General features: G+C 48.1%; 1 protein-coding gene across 2 annotated transcripts in view; it reads right to left on the reverse strand.

Moving 5' to 3' along the window:
- The window catches only part of LOC147124412 (uncharacterized), a 159,213-nt gene that overhangs the window by 102,177 nt on the left and 40,065 nt on the right, over positions 1-16,971 (reverse strand). For both annotated transcript variants that reach the window (XM_085986745.1, XM_085986737.1), the window contains exons 6-7: positions 16,621-16,765; positions 14,516-14,736 (exon numbers count right to left, since the gene is read on the reverse strand). In XM_085986745.1, the coding sequence (XP_085842871.1) occupies positions 14,516-14,736; positions 16,621-16,765 (366 nt within the window). The remainder of the gene's footprint in view (positions 1-14,515; positions 14,737-16,620; positions 16,766-16,971) is intronic.

Below are 16,971 nucleotides of genomic sequence, written 5' to 3' on the forward strand. Positions count from 1 at the left end.
TCACGCTTCTGGCCTGGAATTTCTGGCCCATTGTGTATTCTCTTGCCTTGTTTGTCCTCCCAAATGCATCACCTCACACTTTTCAGGGTAAAATTCCATTTGCCACTGTTCTGCCCATCTAACCATCCCGTCTATATCGTTCTGTAGCCTGAGGCTTCCCTCCTCACTATTTACCACTCCACCAATTTTCGTGTCATCTGATCATACCTCCTACATTCATATCTAAATCATTATTGTACACTACAAACAGCAAAGGACCCAGCACCGATCCCTGTGGTACACCACTGGACACAGGCTTCCAGTCACAAAAACAACCTTCGAATATCACCCTCTGCCTCCTGCCATTAAGCCAATTTTGGATCCAATGTGCCAAATTGCCCTGGATCCCATGGGCTCTTACCTTCTTGACCAGTCTCCCATGTAGGACTTTGTCAAAAGCCTTATTGAAGTCCATATAGACTACATCAACTGCACTACCCTCATCCACACGCCTAGTCACCCCCTCAAAAAATTCAATCAAACTGGTCAGACATGATCTCCCCCTGACAAAGCCATGCTGACTATCCCTGCCTCTCCAAGTGGAGACTAATTCTGTCCCTCAGAATTTTTTCCAATAATTTCCCTTGCACTGATAGGCTCACTGGCCTGTAATTCCCTGGTTTATCCCTGCTACCCTTCTTGAACAATGGTACTACGTTAGCTGTTCTCCAGTCCTCTGGCACCTCCCCTGTGGCCAGAGAGGTTCTGAAAATTTGTGTCAGATCCCCTGCAATCTCCTCCCTTGCCTCACACAGCAGCCTGGGATACATCCCGTAAGGGCCTGGGGAATTATCCACTTTTAAGCCCGCTAAAACCACTAGTACCTCCTCCCTCTCAATACTAAGTTGTTCAAGTATATCACAATCTCCCTGCCTGATTTCTATGCCTACATCACCCTTCTCCATAGTGAACACAGATGCAAAATATTCATTTAAAACCTCACCTACATCTTCCAGCTCTTCACACAGATTACCATTTTGGTCCCTAATGGGCCCTACCCTTTCCCTGGTTATCCTCTTGCCCTTAATATACTTATAAAACACCTTGGGGGAGAAATTCGGTATCGCCCCGTTTGGGGCGCTAGTATTGGCGGTACACAAAGTTTAGCGCCAGGCGCAATTTATCGCCACCTCAAGTGATATTGGGTTGCAGCGCCCCTGAAGGTGATTGCGGCACTAAATCAGGCGCTGCACGGTACTCTTAAGGCGCAAACCGGGCGACGCTACTCAATTTCTCGGCGGCCGGGCGCAGTGCAGGTGCTGTCAATAATCGATTTCCCCGAGGCACGCTGGCGCCGGCGAGCTCTTAAAGGGGCGGGTCAATTAACATCAGCAGCCACACTCTACGCCTTGTTGGCCTCAAAATCAGCGGTGACCTACCTGTGGCATTCAAAACTTCCAAGACATGGAGAGGGTCAGGCAGAGAGCGGAGCGCTTTAGCGATGGGGCATTGGATGATCTGGTTGGTGCAGTGGAGCGCCAGTGAGCTGTGCTGTACCCCGAGAATGGCAGGAGGCCTCATCAGAGCGAATACCGCAAGCTTGGAGGGATGTTGCCCAAAGAGTCACCTCCAGCAGCGTGGTGCCCAGGACTCCTGTGCAATGCAGGAAGAAGTTCAACGACCTCACTCGGGTCGTTAGGGTGAGTGCCTTTTTCACATTCATCTTCATCCCTCCATCTGCACCTGACTTTATGGCCAGAGGGTGCGCGAAGTCCCAATGGCCATCTGCCAGCCAGCACCCATGGCCCTTTCTGGAAACACACATGCACATTCAGCTCAGTGCATAATGTAAGAGCTATTCTACCATGGGGGGCATGTAATGTCAGCTCAGGGCAGCATGTTTCATCACTTCCCGTCCTTTCTCCTGCAGGCCAAGCTGACCAGGAACCGTAGGGAGCAGCTTCGTACCAGAGGAGGCCGGCCTCACCTGCAGACCCTCACAGACCTCGAGGAGCGAGTCCACCAGATTGTTGGAAGCCGGATGAGTGGTCCTGTCACTTCTGGAGCTGCCGACCCCATTGTGCACAGCGATGGTAAGGTCATCACCTTTTTGAGCTCTCTCCTTCCACGTGTTCCCCCCACCAGCATGCTTTTCCACTTTGGACCCAAGTCAGTGCATTGCAGCACTCATGCATCCCTTGCTGCCACCCTGTCCTTTCGCTAAAGCCACTCTTCAACCTCCCTGCTTTCAGATGCTGCATCACCAGCTCGGGAGCCAGGCCCTCAACCTGCCACTGCCACTGACTCCAGAGGCGACGAGCAGGAGGAAGCCGGAACATCCCTACCACCCTCAGGCGAGCCAGCCCCTCTGCAGGCTGGGGAGACTACTTCCCTGGAGGGGAGCGGGGGGGAATGCTCTGAGGAGGAACCAGTTCCAGGAACCAGCAGGCTGCAGCAACGCAAGCGGGGTAGGGAAGCTCGGGGGCCGTCTCCCCGGAGGGTGAGTCAGGCCGTGAGTACTGCTGCACAGAGCGCAGAAGAGGTGCGTGCCCTCGCAGAAATGAGCGCCCAGGCTGGGCTGAGGCACACTGAGCTCATGGCTGCAGTGGCAAGGATGCCTGAATCCATCGAGACACTGGCAAGGAGTGTCCAAGACTTCGGCGCAGCACAGGCAAGGAGTCTCCAAGGCTTCGGCGCAGCACAGGCAAGGAGTGCGAAGGACTTCGGGGCAGCACTGGAAAGGACTGTCCAGGGCTTCGGGACAGCACTGGAAAGGACTGTCCAGGGCTTCACCGAAGCACTGGCACCTGCCACACAACTGCTGAGTGCTGCCACGCAGTCACTCGCTGGACTCATGCAGACGCAGATTGAGGCCACGCGACCACTGACTGCTGCCACCCTCACTGGATCAGGCAGGATTACCCGGGGCCCTTGCAGCACCACAGCAGACCAGCAATCTGTGGACCATCCGATTGCTGCGCTTGCTGCGGTGCTGCCCCGTCAGAGTGCCACTGTGTCGGCCGACCAGGGAGCAGCTGTCCGCTATCAGGATGACAGCATTCCTGATGCCACCGCTGGCACGTCTCCACTGCAGTTGCCACCACCTGCAGGACAGACTGCTTCCACCCATGCACAGTTGGAGCAGTCAGCAGCCGGGCCCTGCAGGCCCAGAGGTCGTCCAGGCCGTCCCTCAGGGGCATCTGCGCTTTCGGACAGTCAGCAGGCCTCCCCCAGCCTTGCTGCAGCCACTGGGGTCCCATTACGGAGGAGCTGCAGGGAGGGAAGGGGCCAATCTCGCAAGAGAAGCAGATCACCATCAAGGGGGAAAGAGTAGAAGGTGCTGCTGAAATGTCTTATTTGTAGAAATCAAGGCCGAGGATGCTGGTCTGAATGTTAGTTATGTTTTGGACAGTCTCCCGGGTGTACGAGTCACTTATGTGTCAGTGTGTTAGTTTTGCTTTCTGTTGCCATTGCTTTGTCTTGTTGGAAGGAAGCACATTTTGTACAATAAAAAACTTTCTTTATTTACAATGGCCATGTCTGCTATTTACATGCATTTTGCCCTTCACAGACTTTGGGGTATCAGAACGGTTCCATTCCTCTTCTTGGAATGTCAGCATGCATTCCGTGAGAGGGGCCTAGAAGCGACTTCTGATCAGCCTCTGACGGATGGCCCTTCCAGTTTGTGCCTCCCTCCCATCATGGTCCTGCTCCTCCTTCTCCTCCTCCTCCTCCTCTGCTGGTGCTTCAATGTCTGGTGGCATTGGCTGGGTACGTAGGATAGCGAGGTTATGCAGTATGCAACATACAACCACGAAGTGGGAGACTTGCTCATGCGAGTGCTGCAGGGCTCCTCCGGAACGGTCCAGACAGCAGAACCACTGCTTCAGCACGCCGATTGTGTGCTCCACAATGTTCCTCGTCACCTGATGGCTCGCATTGTAGCGTTCTTCAGCAGGGGTGCTGGGCGAACGGAGCGGGGTCATCAGCCACGGGCACAGAGGATAGCCCTTGTCCCCGAGAAGCCAGCCTCTTGGGCGAGCCGGGGCCTCGAAAAGGTCTGCAACAGAAGTCTGGCGCAGGATGAAGGCGTCGTGGCTGCTGCCTGGGAACTGCGCATTCACTGCGAGGATCAGCTGTCGGTGGTCACAGACCAGCTGGACATTCAAGGAATGGAACCCCTTGCGGTTGCAGAACTCCTCCGGATTCAATACAGGCGCCCGCAAAGCCACGTGCGTGCAGTCAATGGCACCCTGCACCATGGGGAAGTCCGCTATTACTGCGAAGCCCTCTGCACGCTCCCGCTGCTTGTCCGGGGTCATTGGGAAGGAGATGTACTGCCGCCTCCTTTTAAACAGGGCATCCGTCGACGGATGCAGCAATGCACCGCAAACTGCAAGATGTTGGCTATGTCCCCAGTTGCGGCCTGAAAGGAGCCACTTGCGTAGAAGTTTAGGGCAACAGTCATCTTCACAGCCACCGACAGAGATGTCCTGCACCTTATCTGAGGCTGCAGATCTGGCTGAAGCAGGTGGCACAGCTCAGTCACCACCTCCTTTCTAAAGCGCAGCCTTCTGATACACTGCTCCTCCGACATGTTCATGTAGGAAAACTGCTGTCGGAAAACCCTGGCAGCGTAAGGTCTGGTGTGGCGATGTCTGTTGGCCCTCCTCCGTCTGGCCATGCCTGCCCCTCTCTCCCTGCGTCTCTGTGCCCTTTCCAGATGATTCAGCAGCAGGACGTTCCCCTCCAATGCAGCCCCCATAATAAGTGCGCACAGAAAGTCTCCCCGTTTGAAATGCTCACCAACAGCAAGGTGATGGTCAGAAGGCTGAAGTTCTTCTGCCAGCGCTGGCTCAGTGGTGAAATGGCTCTCAGTGTGCAGCTCAGCAACTCTCTGTAACTCTCGAAGAAGTTGTGCTCTAAAAATGGCTGCCGCTTTTATACCACAGCAGTCCCCTTTAAAGAACGCCCCCCCAGCCCGACAGCGACTGGGGAACGTTCCAGGTAAGCTGTCCTTATTAGCGCCAGGCGGAACGGAGGGGCGCGCCACTGAATTTCCGGTCCCGGGCGCCCAAAAGGCATTGCACACTGAAATAATGTCATGATCTGCCTGCGCCCCTGAGCGGGCGCTAACATTTAGCGCCGGCGCAAAATGTCCGCTCAATATGGGAAGAGGCGCAGGGTTCGCTGTGCCCGGGCGCTAGTTGGTTACGGCCCCACTTCTCGACCTCTTTAGGCGCTAATGGGTGGCGCAACCAACCAAATTTCTCCCCCCTTGGGATTTTCCTTTATTTTGCCCGCCAGTGTTTTTTCATGCCCCCTCTTCGCTCTCCTAATTTCTTTTTTGCTTTCTACATTCCTCTAGGGCTTCCACTGTTTTTAGTCCTTTGTATCTGTCAAAAGCCTCCCTTTTTTTCCTAATCCATTCTTGTATATCCCTTGACATCCAGGGTTCCCTGGGTTTGTTGGTCCCACCCTTGACCTTTACGGGAACATGTTGGTGTTGTAGTCTCTCTATTTCCTTTCTGAAAGACTCCCATTGCTCTGATGTGGATTTTCCTACAAGTAGCTGATCCCAGTCCATATTGGCCAGATTCTGCCTAATCATATTAAAATCGGCCTTCCCCCAATTTAGAACCTTTATTTCTGGTCCATCTTTGTCCTTTTCCATGACTACCTTATATCTCACCGAATTACATTCCCTGGAATTAGGTCCAGTACCACCCCCTCTCTTGTAGGACTTTCTACATGCTGGTTCAAAAAGCACTCCTGGATGCACTATAAGAATTCCACACCCTCTAAGCCTTTCACACTTTGACTATCCCAGTTAATATTGGGGAAGTTGAAATCCCCTACTATTATTACCCTATTATTTCTACACTTCTCTGAGATTTGCCTACATATCTGTTCCTCTTTCTCCCCCTGACTGTTTGGGGGCCTATAGTACATTCCCAGCAAAGTGCTTGCCCCCTTTTTGTTTTTAAGTTCTACCCATATGGCCTCATTAGAGGAACCTGCTTAGATATCTTCCCTCCTTACAGCAGTAATTGACTCCTTGATTAATATTGCAACACCTCCTCCTCTTTTTTACCCTGTCAATCCCTGTAAGAATTTTGTATGTTTCAATGAGATCACCTTTCATTCTTCTAAACTTTAGAGAATATAGGCCTAATCTACTCAATCTGTCCTCAAGAGAATACAGGCCTAGTTTACTCAATCTCTTTTCATACAACAGTCCCGACAACCCAGGAACCAGTCTGGTAAACCTTCGTTGCACTCCCTCTATGGCAAGTATATCCTTCCTTAGGTAAGGAGACCAAAACTCTACACAATACTCCAGGTGTGGTCTCATCAGGGCCCTATATAATTGTAGTAAGACGTCTTTACTCTTATACTCAATCCTCTTGTAATAAAGGCCAACATACCATTTGCTTTCCTAATTGCTTGCTGTAACTGCATGTTAACTTTCACTGATTTGTGTACAAGGGCATCCAGGTCCCTCTGAACACCAACATTTCCCAATCTCTCACCATTTAAAAAATACTCTGCTTTTCTAATTTTCCTACCAAAGTGAATAACTTCACATTTCTCCACATTATATTTCATAGAAACATAGAAACATAGAAGATAGGAGCAGGAGTAGGCCATTCGGCCCTTCGAGCCTGCTCCACCATTCAATGTGATCATGGCTGATCATCCAAATTCAGTACCCTGTCCCTGCCTTTTCCCCATATCCCTTGATCCCTTTAGCCTCAAGAAATATATCCAACTCTTTCTTGAATATATTTAATGAACTAGCCTCCACCGCCCTCTGTGGCAGAGAATTCCACAGGTTCACCACTCTCTGGGTGAAGAAATTCCTCCTCATTTCAGTCCTAAATGGCTTACCCCTTATCCTTAGACTATGACCCCTGGTTCTGGACTCCCCGGCCATCAGAAACATCCTTCCTGCATCTAGTCTGTCCAGACCTGACAGAATTTTATAGGTTTCGATGAGATCCCCTTTCAATCTTCTAAACTCCAGTGAGTATAAGCCCAATCGACACAATCTCTCCTCATACGTCATTCCTGCCATCCCAGGTATCAGCCTGGTGAATCTTCGCTGCACTCCCTCCATGGCAAGAACGTCCTTCCTCAGGTAAGGTGACCAAAACTGCACACAATACTCAAGGTGCGGTCTCACCAAGGCCCTGTACAACTGTAGCAAGACATCCTTGTTCCTGTACTCGAACCCTCTTGCTACGAAGGCCAACATACCATTTGCCTTCTTAACTGCCTGCTGCACCTGCATGCTTACCTTCAGCGACTGGTGCACAAGGACACCCAGGTCTCTTTGCACTTCCCCTTCTCCCAATCTATTGCCATTCAAATAATAATCTGCCTTCCTGTTTTTGCCACCAAAGTGGATAACCTCACATTTATCCACATTATAGTGCATTTGCCATCTTTCTGCCCAATCACCCAACCTGTCCAAATCGTACTGGAGTTTCCCGGCATCCTCCTCGCAGCTTACCCTCCCGCCCAGCTTTGTGTCGTCTGCAAATTTGGAGATATTACATCCAATTCCCTCGTCCAGATCATTAATATATTTTGTGAACAGCTGGGGGTCCTAGGACCGATCCTTGCGGTACCCCACTAGTCACTGCTTGCCACTCGGAAAACGACCCGTTTATTCCAACTCTTTGCTTTCTGTCCGCCAACCAGTTCTCTATCCAAGTCAATACCTTGCCCCCAATCCCATGTGCCTTAATTTTGCACGCTAATCTCTTGTGTGGGACCTTATTGAAAGCCTTCTGAAAGTCCAAATACACCACATCCACTGGTTCTCCCTTATCTATTTTACCAGTTACATCCTCAAAAAATTCCAGTAGATTAGTCAAGCATGATTTACCTTTTGAAAATCCATGTTGACTTTGTCCGATCCTGTCACTGCTTTCCAAGTGCTCTGCTATTACATCTTTTATAATAGACTCTAGCATTTTCCCCACTACCGATGTCAGGCTTACCGGTCTATAATTCCCCGCTTTTTCTCTACAACCTTTTTTGAATAGTGGGGTAACATTAGCTACCCTCCAATCCATGGGTACCGTTCCAGAGTCTATCGAGTTCTGGAAGATGACCAGTAATGCATCTACTATCTCTAGGGCCACTTCCTTAAGTACCCTGGGATGTAGACCATCAGGCCCTGGGGATTTATCGGCCTTCAGTCCCATCAATTTTCCTAACACCATTTTCCTACAAATACTGATTTCTTTCAGTTCCTCTCTTTCATCAGACCCTATGTTCCCCGGCATCTCTGGGAGGTTATTTGTGTCCTCCTTTGTGAAGACAGAACCAAAGTATGTATTTAGTTCGTCTGCCATTTCCTTGTTTCCCATTATAAATTCCCCTGATTCTGACTGTAAGGGACCTACACTTGACTTCAGTAATCTTTTTCTCTTCACATATCTATAAAAGCTTTTACAGTCAGTTTTTATGTTCCCTGATAGCTTACTCTCATATTCTATTTTCCCTTTCTTAATTAATCCCTTTGTCCTCCTTTGTTGACTCCTAAACTGCTCCCAATCCTCAGGATTATTGCTTTTTCCAGCCAATTTATATGACCTCTCCTTGGATCTTATGCTATCCCTAATTTCCCTTGTTAGCCACGGTTGAGTCACCTTTTTTGTTTTATTTTTATGCCAAACTGGGATGAGCAAATTCTGTAGCTCATCCATTCGGTCTTTGAATGTTTGCCATTGCCTATCCACCGTCAACCCTTTGAGCGCCATTCCCCACTCAATCCTACCCAACTCGCTCCTCAGACCATCGTAGTTTCCTTTATTTAAATTGAGGACCCTTGTCTCTGAGTCAACTACTTCATTCTCCATCTTAATGAAGAATTCGATCATATTATGATCGCTCCGACCCAAGGGGCCTCGTACAACAAGATTGCTAATTAATCCTTTCTCATTACATAATACCCAGTCTAAGATGGCCTGATCTCTGGTTGGTTCCTTGACATATTGGTCCAGGAAACCATCCCGTAAACACTCCAGGAATTCCTCCTCCACAGTATTGTTACTAATTTGGTTGGCCCAATCTATATGTAGATTAAAGTCACCCATGATGACTGCTGTGCCCTTATTGCATGCTTCTTTAATTTCCCTTTTAATGCCATCCCCAACCTCCACCTTACTGTTTGGAGGTCTATATACAACTCCCACTAATGTTTTTTTCCCCTTAGTATTTCTCAATTCTACCCATACAGATTCCACCTCATCAGAGCTAATATCCTTCATTACAATTGTATTAATCTCTTCTTTAACCAGTAATGCTACCCCACCTCCCTTTCCTTTTTGCCTATCTTTCCTGAATATCGAATACCCCTGGATGTTGAGTTCCCAGTCTTGGCCAGCCTTGAGCCACGTTTCTGTAAGCCCAACCAAATCATATTCGTTTACCTCTATTTGCGCAGCCAATTCATCCACCTTATTACAAATGCTCCTCGCATTAAGACACAAATCCTTCAGGCTTGTTTTTTTAACGCTCTTAGACCTATTAGAATTATTATTTACTGTGGCCACATTTGATTTAAACCGTTGATTTCTCTGACTGCCACTTTTGTTTTTCTCCTTCTTATCTTTTGCTTTTATCCCTGTTTTCCTTTCCTCTGTCTCCCTGCTCAGGTTCCCAACCCCCTGCCATTTTAGTTTAAACCCCCCCGAACAGTGCTAGCAAACCTCCCCGCAAGGATATTTGTCCCGCTCTGGTTCAGGTGCAACCCGTCCGACTTGTACAAGTCCCACCTTTCCCAGAAGCAGGCCCAGTGATCCAGGAAACTAAAGCCCTCCCTCCTGCACCAACTCTTTAGCCACGCATTCATCTGCTCTACCCTCCTAGTCCTATACTCACTAGCACGTGGCACCGGGAGTAATCCAGAGATTACAACCTTTGAGGTCCTGCTCTTTAATCTGCTACCTAGCTCCCTAAATTCTTGTTGCAGGACCTCATCCCTCTTCCTACCTATGTCGTTGGTCCCAATGTGAACCACAACCTCTGCCTGTTCACCCTCCCCCTTCAGAATGCCCTGCAGCCGTTCAGTGACATCCTTGACCCTGGCACCAGGGAGGCAGCAAACCATCCTGGAGTCATGTCTACGGCCACAGAACCGTCTATCTGTTCCCCTTACGATAGAATCCCCTACCACTATTGCTCTCCCACTCTTTTTCCTCCCTTCCTGAGCAGCAGCAACACCCCCGGTGCCAGGAAGTTGGCTGCTGCTGCCTTCCTCTGGTGAGTCATCCCCCTCAACAGTATCCAAATTGGTATGCCTGTTTGAAAGGGGGATGGCCACAGGGGTCTCCTGCACTACCTGCCTGCTTCTACTGCTCCGCCTGGTGGTCACCCATTTCCCTTCTGCCTGTGCAGCCCTACCCTGCGGCGTGACCAACTCATCATACGTGTAATCCACGACCCTCTCAGCATCGTGAATGCTCCACAACCCATCCATCCGCAGCTCCAGCGCCTCAATACAGCCCGTTAGTAGCTGCAGCTGGATGCATTTCTGGCACACGTGGTCATCAGGGACACCGGCAGCATCCCTGAATTCCCACATAGAGCAAGAGGAGCATAACACGGGGCTGGGCTCTCCTGGCATGACTTACCCCTTTAATTAATTTAAATTAATTCAATACCACCAGTTAAAGATATACTCTCGGGCGCTTATTTACCAACTGTCCCCACTACACCACAGAGACACAAGAAAATATAAACCGCAGAATTTAATCTTGTAATAAAAGAAATACTCACCAACCAATCACTTACCTGCTTCCTGGTGACGTCACACTTGGATTACTTTTGACCTCTCTGCTCTGCTGTTGAATTGGTATGCCTCGTTCGCTGCCGCCGCTTTTAAGTGCCACTGGTCGCGCCTCTGCTCGCCCCCAGGTCCAAGCTCTCTGGTCGGGCCTCGTTCGCTGCCGCCGCTTTTATCTGCCGCCGGTCGCGCCTCTGCTCTCCCCCAGGTCCAAGCTCTCTGGTCGGGCCTCGTTCGCTGCCGCCGCTTTTAAGTGCCACCGGTCACGCCTCTGCTCTCCCCCAGGTCCAAGCTCTCTGGTCGGGCCTCGTTCGCTGCCGCCGCTTTTATCTGCCGCCGGTCGCGCCTCTGCTCTCCCCCAGGTCCAAGCTCTCTGGTCGGGCCTCGTTCGCTGCCGCCGCTTGTAAGTGCCACCGGTCGCGCCTCTGCTCTCCCCCAGGTCCAAGCTCTCTGGTCGGGCCTCATTCGCTGCCGCCGCTTTTAAGTGCCGCCGGTCGCGCCTCTGCTCTCCTCCAGGTCCAAGCTCTCTGGTCGGGCCTCGTTCGCTGCCGCCGCTTTTAAGTGCCACCGGTCGCGCCTCTGCTCTCCCCCAGGTCCAAGCTCTCTGGTCGGGCCTCATTCGCTGCCGCCGCTTTTAAGTGCCGCCGGTCGCGCCTCTGCTCTCCTCCAGGTCCAAGCTCTCTGGTCGGGCCTCGTTCGCTGCCGCCGCTTTTAAGTGCCACCGGTCGCGCCTCTGCTCTCCCCCAGGTCCAAGCTCTCTGGTCGGGCCTCGTTCGCTGCCGCCGCTTTTAAGTGCCGCCGGTCACACCTCTGTTCTCCCCCAGGTCCAAGCTCTCTGGTCGGGCCTCGTTCGCTGCCGTCGCTTTTAAGTGCTGCCGGTCACACCTCTGTTCTCCCCCAGGTCCAAGCTCTCTGGTCGTGCCTCGTTCGTTGCCGCCGCTTTTAAGTGCCGCCGGTCGCGCCTCTGCTCTCCCCCAGGCCCAAGCTCTCTGGTCGGGCCTCGTTCGCTGCCGCTGCTTTTAAGTGCCGCCGGTCGCGCCTCTGCTCTCCCCCAGGTCCAAGCTCTCTGGTCGGGCCTCGTTCGCTGCCGCCGCTTTTCAGTGCCGCCGGTCGCGCCTCTGCTCTCCCCCAGGTCCAAGCTCTCTTTCATTTGCCATGTTCTTGCCCACTCACTTAGTCTGTCTATATCCCCTTGAAGCCTCCTTGCATCCTCCTCACAACTTACATTCTCACCCAGCTTTGTATCATCAGCAAACTTGGATATATTACATTTGGTCCCCTTATCCAAATCATTGATGTAGATTGTGAATAGCTGAGGCCCAAGCACTGATCCTTGAGGTACCCCACTAGTTACAGCCTGCCATCCCAAAAATGACCCGTTTATTCCTACTCTGTTTTCTCTCCGTTAACCAATCCTCAATCCATGCTAGTATATTACCCCTAATCCCATGAGCCCTAATTTTGTTTAATAACCTTTTGTGTGGCACCTTATCGAATGCCTTCTGAAAATCCAAATACACCACATCCATTGGTTCCCCCTTATCTATTCTGCTAGTTACAACCTCAAAAAACTCTAACAGATTTGTCAAACACAATTTCCCTTTCATAAATCCATGTTGACTCTGCCCAATCCTATTGCGGGCGGAGGCCTGCGATCTGGAAAAATCTACGCCCTTACCTGAGGGCTCCCGGGACGCACACGCTTCCGCTCCTGGACCTCTCCAAACACCAAGTGCGCAGGGCCCACGTATCCCAGAGGCGCATGTAGTTCGCAGCGTCCCTGGGATCACGTGGGCCATGGGGAGCCAATCACAAAAAGGAATCTCCTTTCATACATTTGACAGAAAGACCTGTCAAATATATGAATGGAGATCACCCCAAAAACATAGTAAAACTTTAAATACATTTTTTTTTTTAAATCACATTTTTAAAATGACTTGAAATTACAATAAATTAAGTATTTTAAACAAAAATTTAATTTTTTGAAAAAAATAATTCAAGTGTTTTACAGGGCTAAAAATAAACTTACTTTTTTTAAAAGTATTTTTAAATGATAATTCAGTGAAAAAATGTTTTTTAAAAACTTTTTTCAACTCTATCCTGGTAAAAGCAGGCCTTATGCCTGCTTTTACCAGGCGTAAGAATTGTAAGGGTTTTCTGCAGGCGGAGGGTCTCCAAAAAGCAGAACTATCCGCCCGCAGAGGCCCTTCTCCCGGGCAGCCGGAGGATCTGTCAAGACCATTCTTGACAGATCGGAAATGCCAGTTTTCAGCGCATGCACTGTGCATGCCTGAAACCGGCATTTCCGATGTCCCTACGGGTCAGTACACAGCGCGTACCCACCCGTAGGGATCGGAATATCTGGGCCATTATTTTCTAAGTGCCCTGTTACCATGTCCTTAATAATAGATTCTAGCATTTTCCCTATTTCTGATGTCAGGCTAACTGGTCTGTAGTTCCCCGTTTTCTCTCTCCCTCCTTTCTTAAACATTTGCTACCTTCCAATCCATGGGAACCATTCTAGAATCTATGGAATTTTGGAAAATGACAAACAAGGCATCCACTATCTCTATAGCCACCTCTTCCAAAACCCTAGGATGTAGGCCATCAGGTCCAGGGGATTTCTTGGCTTTCAGTCAATGTGGTGGAGCGAGATTCTGATAAGGCTTAAAGAGAACTGGCAGTTTTGGAAGGAGAATGTAAGTACAGTTTTTTATGACAGATTTGAGGAAGTAGCATTTAAAAATGCATTTTACTCTGATTACTGCCCAAAACAGATGGTAATTCAGAGGAGAATTCAGGCCAACCTATTTTTAAATGTGTTTTGAGCTTAAGTTTGTTTAAAGTGGTTAGCTGTTTCAGCTAACCCATGCTGAGTTACTAAGCCAGTCGCAGTCAAGAGGCAGTTTGGGCCCTTGTTTTGAAGAGTTCTGAAATGGCCCATTTGTTAGCAATATATGGTCATTCAGAAAAGATCTAGCACCTTAGTATTGACACATTTCTTTGATCTCTAAAAACAGAGTTGACACAAGAAAGTGAAAAAAAGTCAGAAGGCAGGGTGAAATAAACTCTGCACTGTCAGCAGGACAGATTGCAGGGAAAATCTGTCTTTCTATGCTAAGTAAGACTCCCGCTAAGTGGGCTAGTGTATGTATGTTCTTCATTTTCCTAATGGTACGTGAAGTTGAACTGATTCTGTCAAGTTATTTTCATCACACTCAGTGTTCAGTATGTTCTGTCTACAATGGAATAAAGCAGCTTACAAACCAAACCTAACAACACCTCACCTCGCGTTAACTTGGTCCACCTTCGGAGAGATGAAAGAAGTACATGTGCTTAAGACACAGAGATCTGGTCAATATTACAAGGGAGTTTCATTGCTACACTCCCAAGTCCTGCTATCATGCTACAAGATACAGGGCAGTGGGGAGTCAACTTCTGGAACAAAGGAGATAACCGTACTGTTTAAGGGAGCCACTGAAACCACCAAACTCAAATAAATACCTATAGCAGACCCAAATTTGTAACAGTATCCATCATTCTTGGCGGTCTAGCAAGGCCATTCTTCTATCTCCAGAGTCAGTTCATCTGAATTTGAGTTAGAACCTGAAATCGGAACTTTCATCCTCATATTTCATTTCGCACACCAAACATTAAATTAAAGCAAGGGATATATATTAAGGACAATGGTTTGCAAAAATATATCTTGATGTAATTTCTAGTCAACTGTATTACCTGACATTTCGATGAGCAATTCCAATTCGTTTTATTTCCATGTCTAGAAGTCTTGGTGTGGTTACAAGGATTTTTCTGCACGGTGTCACAGACTCTGGGTTATCGATTTGCATTTTCCATATGCCCTGAAGATAGTTCTCAACAGACCCCGAAATTTTATTGCTACTAGAAGGAAGATCTTGAAACTCTTTATGGTAGCTCCCAGAAAGACCTGCTAATTGCTAAAAACAAAACATTCATAAATATCAGACAGTGTGTTATAATTTGATGTTAGGGAAGTATGATGTTGAGTACATTTTTTTACTGTCTAAGAAAAGAATTACCTATTATGCTAGTTATGGAAAAATATTGAATTGTGGAATCACATGAAAGATGAAATTATAAGGATGGTTGATTCTCTTAATATTTGAACTGTTGATTTTAATGTGCCAGTGGATTGGGCAAACCCCAAGACTTTTTAACCCTTTTAGAAACCAAACTCATAAATTTCACTGGAAGAAAGATAACAGACTCCCAATATCTACACAACTGCTAACACTTAAGACAGAACTTTTGATACAAAAGGATTGTAGACCATGAAAAATCAGAAAGAAATGAATGAATTATTTATACCTAGGGAAGGAGCAGCTGTGGCCAAGTTTAAACAAACTATGGCGGGTGTCGGTGGTGGGGGGGGGGGGGGGAGGATCATCCCAGTTGTGGTTATTGCTCAAGTGCAAAGTACAAATTATAATTATTGAATTATAACTTAAATTATATTTCTCCTACACTTTAGGAGTTTTCCTAATAATAGGTGTTGGCCTATTTTTTGGGTACTAAACAAGCGCCTAAGCCTTCAGTAAGGTGGGCAGGAAGCACGCGCTCATTACGAGCCAGAAGTGCGCCACCCGCCTTATTGGTACAGGCAAAACAAAGGTATCCAGGGCCCATACCTGAAACAGGCGTTAAGCTCTTTGAATATGCAAATAAGAGGCCTAACATCCATTTGAAGTCTCCTGTGCAAAATTGGTTGCCCTGAATATAGCTGGCACTGGGCCATAAAGGGATCACTGCAGGCCACCATCAAAAGGGTAAGTTTGTAAAAAATAATTACTTGAATGTGGAGTGGTGACAGGCAGCAGTGCTCCTCCCGGCACCATATTAAAACCGTGGGCTGCTGCCAGCCACCTCTCATCCCCACCTCGCCGTCTCAACCCTGCTCCCAATCGCTACCTTGACCCCGTCCTAATCGCCATCTCGACCCCCATCCCAATGTTTGCCTCAACTCCCTGTCCTGATGTCCAAAACTTTCCCCGTCCCAGTTGCCTGATCGACCATCTCCAGGTTTGCCCCCCTCCATTTTTACAACCTACTTGAGGGCCACTGCTGGAGACATAGCAGCCTGAAATTTAAAGCCTCGTCACCAGCGAGCTGCCGGGAGACACCAATCAGGAGTCCACAGCTCACAGCTCTCAATCAAATGAATGAATCTGTTCAGGTGGCAAACAAATTTCTAGGGTGTTAAATTTAACAAGGAGGAAGACCAGTGCATTGGAAATGTCCTTCATTAATAAAATTGTTTAGATGATAGTGTTTAAAAAAGTGACATTCACTTTTTACCAGATGATGAGTTGTTTTCAGAAGGTAGTAGGCTCAAGTCCCACTTCAGAGACTTGAGCACATAATCCAGGCTGACACTTAGCACAGTACTGAGGGATTGCTGCACTGTTGGAAGTTCCATCTTTCCAATGAGAGATTTGCTATCTTATGTGGACATAAAAGATCCCATGGCAGTATTCAAAGAGGAGTGGGGGAATTCTCCCCATATCCTGGCCAATATTTATCCCTCAACCAACACCTAAAACAGTTGATTTGATAATTTATTTCAATGATGTTTGTGGGACCTTGCTGTGCGCAAATTGGCTGCTGTGTTTCTCTACAATATAAGAGTGACTTAATTGTACTTAAAAGTACTTAATTGGCTGCAAAGCACTCTGGGACATCCTGAGGTCATGAAAGTCGCTATATAAATGCAAGTTCTTTTTTCACAAACATTCATAAATACAATTATACTGCGCTTGGTTCTCTTTTCATAAGTATGTTTTTAAAAATACAAATCAGAGTACCGGCATTGAGGAACTGATGTCTGAAGACGGGATGATTTGTTCAGAAAATCTGAAAGAAGGTGCAGGTACTCGAAGCATCTGTTCTGTTTTTATTGGTAGTTTCTGACGCACACTTACTTTAACCTTGTTTTTCATGGAAGCAGGTCTAAAATCAAGTTTAGTAAAATTATTTTTTTAAATGAGTTCCTGGTGTATAATATATAATATTACACAATTAAAATATGCAAAAAGATACAAAATAACACCCCTAGCTACATTTAATGGGTAGTGGGATAAGAATAAGATCTACTTAGAAGTGAGGTGGAAATGATGGCTTTTGACATAATTTCACTTTGTGCAAAAATGTTGGTG

Source organism: Somniosus microcephalus, chromosome 1 (genome assembly GCF_052327205.1).
Source record: "Somniosus microcephalus isolate GS21.2 chromosome 1, FLI_Smic_1.0, whole genome shotgun sequence".
Lineage (NCBI taxonomy): Eukaryota > Metazoa > Chordata > Chondrichthyes > Squaliformes > Somniosidae > Somniosus > Somniosus microcephalus.